Here is a 10308-nt window from a genome sequence, read left to right as displayed (position 1 = left end):
CTACATCCTATGAAGAACGATTAAAGGATCTGGGTACGTTTAGCCCAAAGAAGAGAAGGCGAAGAGACACGATAGCAGTTTTCCAATCCTTGAAAGGCTGTCCTTGGGAAGGTGGTGTGGACGTATTCTCCAGGGTGCCCAAGGGTAGGACAAGAGCCAGCAGTGGAAGCTTTAGAGAGAGATCCAAACTTGAAATAAGGAGAAATGTCCTGACTGCAAGACCTATTAAACTGAAACAGCCTGCTGCTTGGAGTTGTGGGGGCTCCATCATGGGAGGTTTCCAAGCAAAAGTTGGGCAGCCGTTTGTCTGGGATGGTCTGAGGATTCCTGCTGGGCAAGTTGGTCTAGACCAGTGTGTCTCAATCTTAGCAACTTTAAGACGAGTGGACTTCAACTCCCAGAATTCCCCAGCCAGCCATGCTGGCTGGGGAATTCTGGGAGTTGAAGTCCACTCGTCTTAAAGTTGCCAAGGTTGGGAAACGCTGGTCTGGATGATCCCTTCCAAGGCTAAGATTCTATGGTTTGATGAATGCAGCTGCCTGTTTTGAGAGCAGTACCACTGTCTGAGCGCCCTCAAGATGCCATCTTGCTGGAGATTGCAGCTCCATGCGGTTAGTTCTGCTTGCCGTGTGGTGCAATAGCCTTGCCTTTAGCAAGGAGATACAGTTAAACCTTGCTAAACGAAACCAGGCTTTGTCTGAACTGGAGATGAATTTGGCGAATGGCAAATGATTCTGTTTTATTAGGAAAAATAGGAATAAGAGTTAAAACAACAAATGCTGGTACGGGTCCCATCTGGTCTGCATTTGATTGCACGTTTGAAAATTATTTGGCCTGGCCTGGACCCCAGGCCAATGGTTTAAAATTTAACTGGATGCAAGAATGCATCCCCTTCATTCCCTGGATTCTGCGCTGCGCCACGGGAGTGATTGTTAATGGCTAAAATAAACGGCACCCTGGGCTTTTCTCCTCCCTCCCCGCAGTAGGTCATTACTCCTTCGGTTGTTGATTTTGGGGCTAAAAGGGCAGCGGGTGAATTCCCTGGGACGTTTTCTCCCCCTTCGTTTTAACCGTCTGTTCAGTGAACTCGGTGCAACCCGGAGAGGGCTGCAGAGACATCAAGCCTCCAACCGTTGTGCTTCCGTGAGCACCGTGGAGCAAAGGGTGGGACCGACGCAGAAGGAGACGTGCTGCTTCTGGCCGTTAAGCAGGGGGACCGGAAGGAAACCGGGTTCTCCGGGAGAGCCGTTCGCAGCCATTGTTTTAGTCGTTCCTGCGAGAGGAAAAAGCACCTTGTCTTCATGTAGTAGCAGCAGTGCAGGTCCTCGTTCAGCGGCCACAATCGGGGCTGGCCGCTGGGTCGTTAAGCAAACGATTCAAACAGGGCACCAAGATCTTCGCATTGCAAGGCTGCCTTCCCACCTGCTGCTGAAGGCAGGATGCGGGGCTCTGCTTCCCACCTGGGCCTTTAACTCTTGTTTTTCAGACTGGCAACTTTGAGAGGGGTGGACTTCAACTCCCAGAATTCCCCAGCCAGCAGGCTGGCTGGGGAATTCTGGGAGTTGAAGTCCACCCCTCTCAAAGTTGCCAAGTTTGAAAACACTGCTCTAACTTCAAAACAGCCCTGCATTTAGGCTTCCCAGCATCCTAACCCGGGCAGGCCCCAGGCCGGCCTCCCAGAGGCAGAGCCCCCTTCTTAGGCGGGGTTTACTCAACCCGCCCGGCCAGGAGGTGCCAGCCCAAGCTCTGATCGATGCGACCGGCGCGCAATTGCGCTCCCTCGTGGGGGGAGCCGCACCCGGAAGAAGCGAGTGGCTTGGCTCGCTGAGCTCGGGGAGCGGCTGCCCGCGCCTGGCACGCCTCCTAGCAACGCGGGCCTAGCCGGGCCCGGAGCCTGAGCCGGAGCCTGGCCTGAGCCGGGGGGCCGAGGGGACGCGATGTGGCTGCTCCTGCGGGCCGTAGCGGCGCGGCGGGCCGCCCTGCGGTTCTCCGGAGGTGCTTCTCGGAGCGGCGGCGGCCCCGGCGCTCGGTGGCCCTTGTGGCGGCTGGGCGTGGGGCTGGGCCTGGCGGCGACGGCCGTAACCTTAGCCGGGCCGGACCGGGACGTCGAAGAGGGGCCGCCCAGAGAAGCGGGCTTCCAGCGGGCCGTCGCCCGGAGCAGGGACCTCCTCCAACGGATGAAGGTCGGCGGGTGGAGAGGGACCGGCGGCCTCTGAGCATGTGCAGAGTTCCCCAAGGGGTCAGACGTCGGGGAGCCCCCTGAATAGGCTGACCCGCTCTCCAGGCGTCGCTTGCTCCCCCCGAGAGCCCGACGCCTTGTTGGAGGGGCCGCTCCGAGTCTCGGGGCCCAGCGTTGCCCAAAGCCCAGGGCTTCTGAGCACGTGCCGAGTGCGCCGCGCGCAGAATATCCCTCCTGGGCATGGGCAGAGTGATTTCGGGATTAGGGAGGCCTTTTCGCCCCGACAGGGAGAGTCTTGAACTTTCTTGAACGGGATCCAAAATACTGCCTGCCCCCCCTTTTTCCTCACTGGGGAGCTTATTTGCAGACCCCCCAATCCCCCCCGCGTAGATGTTCCTCAGCTGCCTCCATCCTGAGCCTGATCAGCGGCCAGGGCGGGTGGGGGGTCTGGGGGCTGAACGAGCCTTTTGCTCCCCAGGACGAAGTGGGGGCCCCCGGCGTGGTGGTCGGCGTGTCCGTGGACGGGAAGGACGTCTGGACGGAAGGTGAGTCAGTTGGTGGCCCCGCTTCACAGCTGGCCCCGAGCGAACGAGGGCCCCGGTTTGCTTTTGGGGCGGTGTTGCTTGGCGAGGAAGATGAGCCCAGTGGGCCCTCACCCCAGAGATGCCTCCCTTGGGAGCCGGTAGGGCTTCTGGGGCTGCCCAGAGGTCTGGGCTTGAGGGGCACCGACCCAGGAGCCCCACAGATTTCACTTTATTTTGATTTACTTACGGGACACGTTAAGGCCGCCGTAGAGGGTGACAGCCTGGACAGACAGGAGGAAGAGCCGCTGCCGAGGCCGCGGTCGGATAAGAGGGCTTGGCCTGGGCCGAGGCAGTAACGTGAGGAAACAGCTCGGAGGAGCCCCTCCTGTCCTCTCTGGCAAACGGTTTCTTAGTCTGGTCTACCTTGTAGGGCTGACAGCTGCCAAAAAGACCCTGGGCGGCTGACCATATGTCCGACCGACTGGCTGGCTGATTGCGTACCATCAAGTTGGTATCGGCTCTTAGCGACCACATAGACACTATGTCGGGTGCACCAGTTAAAAGCGCAACATGAGCTGCATGGCTGCCCAGGTGCATTTTCTTTGCCTTGCGGGGGCTCTTCTTCCAAGGCCTTGCTTCTTCCTTAAGTGTTCCATTTGTTCTCCAAGAAGGTTCTTGCCCCTCTTCAAAATGCTTTGATAGGCTAGTATAATCCTATCAAACAGCTGTGTAGATTACCTAAATTCTGTGGAAGCAGCACTTTACCATTTGCTTATGTAATTTACAAAACGTATAACCTACCCCAGTTCTGAGGGTGTGGCACAACAAAACTAAATATGAAGAATTAAGAATAATACTTTTTAAAAATCAGTGAACAACATGGGCACCCTGAAATTAAACTAATCTAAAACCAAACGTGCTGGAACAAAAGTGCTTTATTTATAATTTTTATTTACAATTGAATTGGAATATTTTACTAGGCATGGCTTTTCCAGCCATCGTCCTGTGTAGTAAGAAAACATTTGTCCAGGGGATGGTGTTTGGTTCTTTAGCTTCCAGTCCTGTTTTCAGAGTGTAATCTCCTCTCCACCCTTTTCTGTCAATAATAAACATGCCTTCTCAAAGGTACACTTCAATTATTCTCTGTATGCTAATTCTAATTTTGCTAATTTTTCTTTGCGTATGGTGCGATTAAGAAGTCTGTTGAAAACGGTTCAGCTTATACATTTATGAACTGAGTTTAATACAGCCAAAGGAAAACCAAGAACGTAAACATCCAAATACGATTTGCATTTTGATGCCCTATAGCAGTTTGCACTGGGAATTTGTACATCAGAATTTAACCTGGTGGACCTATGAGGACTTGCTTAAGGGATTCCAGTGTGGTGACTCAAGGTGTGCCTTCTTTCTGATGCTTGTTTTCAGCTTGCCGGGCGGATCCTTGAGCAAGTCTGACTTGTTCCGTGACCCAGGGAGAGATCATTCACCTGCCTTTGATTTTGTTTTGTCTCTCCTTTTTTCCTCCAAGGAGATCACAAGCAACACCCACACTAAAATGATTAAGTGGTCCTTCTGTATGTGTTCATATTGAACAAATAAAAACATTTGGGACAGATGTGTTCTTGCTGTATACACGGCCTTTCTTTCCTCTTGCTAGTTCTGTGAATAAAGTGCTGATTCTCACTGGACCGGAAAGCCACTCTGCGAGTGCAAAATATTAGGCCAAGTAGGCGTGACCATTGCAGGGCTTATGGAGAAAGACGAGAGTCTGCGCTGGCTTGATATTTTGACCACTGAGGGTTTGGGCTGCTTCAGCGCATAGTTAGTTAAATAGTTAACTCCTTATTCCTTTGAAGGTCTAGGTTATGCTGACGTGGAGAATCGTGTGCTCTGCTGTCCAGAGACCGTCCTACGAATTGCCAGCATTAGCAAATCTCTGACAATGGTTGCTGTTGCGAAGCTGTGGGAAGAAGGAAGGCTGGATTTAGATGCTCCTGTGCAGAAATATGTTCCAGAATTTCCTGAAAAAGAGTATGAAGGTGAAAAGGTAAATGAGGCTGGTTGTTAACAGGATCACCTTCCAAAAATCTCCTCTACCACACTCAAATGGTGGAAATGTGTCATTATTTTGATTTAATTATAACTCGCATAGATAACATCAAAGTGAATTTGGGCCAATGTCTTTTAAACTTTCAGGTCACTGTTACAACAAGGCTGCTTGTATCACATTTAAGCGGTATTCGCCACTATGAGAAGGATATTTCTAAAGTCAAAGAAGAAAAAGAAAAGGCTAACCGAAAAGCTGCAAAAATAGCAGCTTCTGCTTCAAAAGAGAAAGAAGACAAAGGCACTGAAAAGAGTGACTTGATTAAAGGCAAGCCAGAACAGGAAGGCAAAAATTGCAAAAGTGGAAGGAAGAAAAGAGAGTTTGAACATGAAGAATATTATTTGAAGGACAAATTTGAGCATGTGATTGACTCATTGAATATATTTAAAAATGATCCTTTATTCTTTAAACCAGGTGAGTTGCTAATCTTCATCCATCCAGACTAAATTATGGAGTCAGTTCACACGTTAAGTAGTTGCGTTAAGTAGTTTGTTTGGTGTGTGCTTATTTAGTAAACCATAATTAAGCAAACCATTGCTTACTGGGATTTATCTACCCAGTCAGGGTTCAGCTAGCTAAACCATGATGTAGCTCAGCAATGTCTTATTTTCTTACAAAAACTTGAATTACAAATAAAAATAATAGGAATGCTAGTAGCAAGTTAAATGCAGAAGACAGAGAAAGCAGCTTATTTGTGTTGAGTTTTAACAGTCCTGTACTTTTAACTATTGCAAAATCTATCCTTGTATACTTGATAACAGAAATACGCTTTCTCTCTGAGCAGGTAGAGCCCTTCTTGAGCAGACTTAGAATACAGACCATGACTGCCTGTGGCGTACATCCGTAACGTAAACTATGTGTGAAATGGGGGCTGTCTTTTGCTTCTTTCAAGGTAGTCAGTTTTTGTATTCGACTCATGGATTTACTCTCCTGAGCGCTGTTGTGGAGAGAGCTTCAGATCAGAAATTCACGGACTACATGCTGAAAATATTTAGCGACTTGGGCATGGTATCCACAGGATTGGATGATAATGAACCGCTGATATACAACCGAGCAAGGTAAATGTCCAGGCAGGGACGGCCGGTAGGCGTGTCCCAGTCTTTGCTCATTTGGGTCAACTGAATATCGAGTCTTGTTCTGCGTGGTCCGTAGCAGGAACCCGATTCGTGGGAAGAGAGGAACGGGGATTTGTGTTGAACATAGTCGCTTGAGAAGGAATTCTACTGCATGACAGCTGCTTACCTGAATAAGAAATTTGGTGATGGCCCACCAGTGTTCTGCTTTCCAGAAGCGGAGTGGGAGCTCTTCTGACAGGGTAGGCCCATTTAGGTTTGGCCCTGGGTTCCAGGGTGTGTTCCATCCTTGTAGGAGAAAAAGCTGCACAGTAAATATGCAGTTCCCATCCATGCTGTGTTGGCTGTCTATGTTCTGGAGCATGCCATGCCCTAAGCACATATGCGTACTATTTTTAATAAAACTGGATTGGGGCATTAGCATAGTTTTCAAGAAAATGTGTATCCAGTCTGTGAGTGATGGTTTTGGAGGCTCTCCCCATTGAAAAGGGCTGTCTGGATCAGCAGTAGGAGAAACTGAGCATCTAGGAGATGTCTTCGGAAGGACTGTCAAGCGCTTAATTTTAAAAGGAGATAAATCTCATGGAGAAGCTGTCATAATTCTGTATCAATGAAGGGATCCCATAACACCAGAGAGCACTGCCATCTTGTGGCTCTCTTTTCTGTACTCATGATCTACAGCAGGGAAAAGAGAATACTTCTTTGAGCTATTGCTTTTCCAAGCTGCTGAGCTCAAGAGAATGAGAGAGAGAAAGTAAAACGGGATAGATAATTGAAACTTTGTCCCGTAGTTTTTCATCCCAGATTTGTATCACGTTTGTCCTCTATTTAATTAATGAGGTTTATCTTCTTTCAGAACTGCTTTTTTGTAGGAAGATGGTTCTCATCTGATATGGAGCTCATATTCTAGCACTCCTCTGACTGGCATGTTGTTTCCTGGGATTTTTTGGTGTGTTTTCTGCTTTTGATGAAGGCAGCCTTGGGGTGGGCTCTCACCCTCCTGTGGATCTGATATCTGAACGGATAGGATTCTGTTTATCTTGCTCAGAGAAACGAGGTTGGATGTGTGATGTGATGTGTTCCAAGATTACACTGTTAATATGGCTTTTCTCTACATAGCAGAGATTGATCAGAGCTTCTGAATGTTGCTTGGGTATTAACTGGGTAGCACTTCTCTGTTTAATATGATTTATTTGGCCACCAATGGCCATGTGGACAGGGAATTTTGTCAGTCTCCACGCATCAAAAAGAATCAGGTGGCAGAAGGCTGCTTTAGCCCAGCAAGTATACGAATGGATTATGTAGCCACTTTATGTTGTGAATGCACTGAACTCCCTTGATTTTATTCCAGGTATTACATTCACAACAAAAAAGGGCATCTCATCAACGCCCCGTACGTGGATAACTCTTACAAGTGGGCCGGTGGTGGTTTTGTGTCCACTGTGGGTGATCTTCTTAAATTTGGAAATGCCATGCTGTACAGTTATCAGCTTGGGCAGGTGAAAAAAACGGCGGCTGGAACTCTTCCTGGTTATCTCAAGCCTGACACAGTAGCAATGTTGTGGACCACGGTCCCAGTCACAGGAGCCTCCCGGGACAAAGATGGTACGTATGGAATGGCTTGGTTTGTTGCAGAGAAGAAGCAGGAGTATGGCCACTGCAGAGAGCAGCGACACTATGCCTTCCACACTGGTGGGGCAGTAGGAGCAAGTAGCGTCCTACTCATCCTTCCCGAAGAACTGAACTCTGGGACTGCAAATGGTACCTGTCTGGTACCACCCCGTGGCGTTGTCGTCACAATTATTTGTAACATGCAGTCTGTTTTCCTTGACAGCCTTGCGTTAAAAATTGCAGTGGAATTTGAAAAGGACAAGTTAGCACAACACTCTGATCAAAGCAGCTTATAGGCCTCATTAAGGTTGGGAAAGAAATGTGGAAAGCTTGAGTGATTACAAGTATCTGTAGCCCAGGAGACGTCTCTTGCTTTTAAGCAGATAGTGCTGCATTAGGTCTGGTCATTCATGGGACAAGCCATCCTGCATTGAACGGGACAGGAATGTACAGTTTTTGTGATTCAAGTGGCCAAAAGCATCAGATGCTTCACCTCCTCTTCCTCTTCTGCAACTGAGACAACTTGTGATGCACAGAACGGATATTTTGCTTGGAGGCCTACGTGGGATACCCTTGCTCTCCTAGCTAGATTTGTGGGGCAGAGAGTCTTCACTTTTACACTACAGCGAAGCGCGCCCTTGGGGGATTGCAGTCGTGCTGCTGAGGATCCCTCCTGACAGCCCTGCTCCATCTCCATGCAAGGGTGGCAAGTCCTGATCCAGCGTGGAAGAAGTTTGCAGCCAGACCATGAATGAAACTGCTTCCCCTCATGGCCGGGGTAGTGACCGATGGGGGCCACTCTAGCAATATTGATAGTGGATGCAGAAAATCACACTGCCAATACCATGGAATTGGCTGTCCAAGATAACTTTAAACATCATACCAGGTGCTAGCATTAGAATTGTGTTTGGTGGGTTACTGCTGGTAATAGCTTGGAGGCCAAACACAATTTCCCTAGCTTCAGGGGTCATCAGGCATTTCTTGAATAGGCTCCAGTTTTTGTCTGCTGGTCAGGCTGGCAGTTTTCAGTTGTTTTCAGAATTTGGCTAAAAGCCATGGCTGGATAACTTGTTGCCAATGTGGGTAGCAGATTGTCATTGCTCTCTGTTACCAGGATCCCATGTGATCATCTCCTAATATTTGATACCATTTTCTCAAAAACAGAAAATGAAAACTAGTGTCTTAAAGCTTTCAGAGATGTTTACAAAGTTTGTCAAAGGCTGCAATTTTATGTGTGTTTTTCAGAGTTTGTTCTGTAAGTAAATAGGCACTTTTGAGCAGACATGTGTAAATGCTGGCAAAAGACCCTTTATCTGGGGCCTTTTTTTAAACCAAACTCTCCCTGCACTTTCAAATTCATATTCAAGCTGGACCTAGAAACTTCTCTCACAGGGGATTCTCTTACAGAAACTGCGTATCCCAGAATTTCCCTGGAAGTTTATTGCACGGTATAGATGCCCGCTATACCGTTTCCATTTTATTAAGCCTGTCGGCAATTTGCCTGGTAGGATAACTCAGCTGCCTTTATATTGTTTTTGGAGTTGGAGTTAGGAAAACTAACTCACCGCATTGCTGATCCTGGCTAGTGAATTTTTCTCTGTAGTTTTGTCTCAGCTTTTTAGCCAAGGTTGAGACCCTAACCCTCAGATCTCCAGAGTTTCCATGGCTTGCTTTGTTTGAGTTCTTATATTTCTCAAACATCTTTTGTATCTTTTGCCTCCTTGCATTTTATCCTGGGGCAAAATGCGAGGAGGCATTTTTTGTTGTCGGTGTGTGATGGCCCAGATATAGTCAGAGCCAAGCTCGTTTCACCCATTAAGATAAAAATGTGAAATGAGAGAAAAATGGGTGCATGCTGTGGCCCCATCTCGGTTGTCAAGGCAGTTTGCCTGGCACTGAAGAGGAACCCCTCTCCAAATGTCCCTGTGACTGGCAAGTGAAGAGGGCAGCAGTGCCGTGGCTGGGGCATCTGAACTGGGGTAGTAGCGCATTTCCATTTCTGGTTCTAGTGTGGCCTCCTTCACACCCATTAATTACATTTGTACCAGCCAGCCATGATCAAACATAGACATTTTCTTAAAGAGCCAATCCAGTCAGAGGTCCCTTATAAAATACTATTTATCTGATTTTGTGAAGTGGATGATACTGCTCCCCCCCCCTTCCATATTGGGTGCCTGATAGAAACACGTTCTGTTCCATCCTTGAAATTTGGAATGATTTATTAGTGTTATTGGTTTAAGTGCCAAGTAATCATGTTATCCTGTATCTTGCTTTTAACGAGCCGAGCACATCAAAGAATGGCAGGCAAACCCTGTTTGACTTGGGTCCGCCAACTGCTTATGCTGGTTCCTAATCATGTAAAATTGTATTTAGATTTTTTTTTTAAGAACCTGACTAGCTTTTGTATCCCTTAATCAATAAACACTTTATATTGTTTGCACTGTTCAGTTGTGTTAATTGGCATTATCTGTTTCTTCAGCTGAATTGGCTGCTTTTCTAGTAGGGGGTGTAGATTATGGAATCCGGGAGATCCAGTGGCTTCTTTCCTTGTAGCGATATTGACATAACACGAGCAGATTACCTCCACAGGGAGAGGGAGGGGGTAATCCTCTGGTGGCATTAAAAGCCCCCACAGCTTGGTTCAGAAAAAGGAATCTCGTCCCGGATTCATAGTTTTCATTTCAAGATGCTGATTTCCTTTGTTTTATCCACCGCACGGTCAACTTTAAGTTTAGAAAACCGGCTCAGAGAGAGATTGCAGAGCAGCTTGATTCTAGAAGAGTTAAAACTTAAGATGTGCCGAATTCGTTTCCG

The 10308-nt window shown here is 47.8% G+C and overlaps 1 protein-coding gene across 1 annotated transcript; it reads left to right on the top strand.

Annotated features, from left to right (window-relative positions):
• The first annotated feature begins 1813 nt into the window (after positions 1 to 1813).
• Positions 1814 to 9939, top strand: LACTB (lactamase beta). The gene is made up of 6 exons (XM_088148276.1): positions 1814 to 2183; positions 2658 to 2724; positions 4560 to 4750; positions 4900 to 5224; positions 5703 to 5868; positions 7235 to 9939. The coding sequence occupies exons 1-6, from the start codon at positions 1938 to 1940 to the stop codon at positions 7788 to 7790; spliced, it is 1551 nt and encodes a 516-aa protein (XP_088004402.1). The 5' UTR covers positions 1814 to 1937; the 3' UTR covers positions 7791 to 9939.
• Positions 9940 to 10308: the final 369 nt, after the last annotated feature.

The sequence above is a fragment of the Python bivittatus genome, unplaced genomic scaffold (assembly GCF_059951505.1).
Source record: "Python bivittatus isolate LINGU-HERP-01145 unplaced genomic scaffold, Pbiv_v1 ctg000530_np1212, whole genome shotgun sequence".
NCBI classification, from domain to species: Eukaryota; Metazoa; Chordata; class Lepidosauria; order Squamata; family Pythonidae; genus Python; species Python bivittatus.
This window is presented reverse-complemented; position numbering and strand designations above follow the sequence as displayed.

Excerpts from the sequence above, each read along its gene's own strand:
- LACTB (XM_088148276.1), top strand. The coding sequence starts at position 1,938 with ATGTGGCTGCTCCTGCGGGCCGTAGCGGCGCGGCGGGCCGCCCTGCGG. Across the intron at positions 4,751-4,899 it reads AAGAGTATGAAGGTGAAAAG|GTCACTGTTACAACAAGGCT; the intron begins GTAAATGAGGCT and ends TTAAACTTTCAG. Across the intron at positions 5,225-5,702 it reads TCCTTTATTCTTTAAACCAG|GTAGTCAGTTTTTGTATTCG; the intron begins GTGAGTTGCTAA and ends GCTTCTTTCAAG.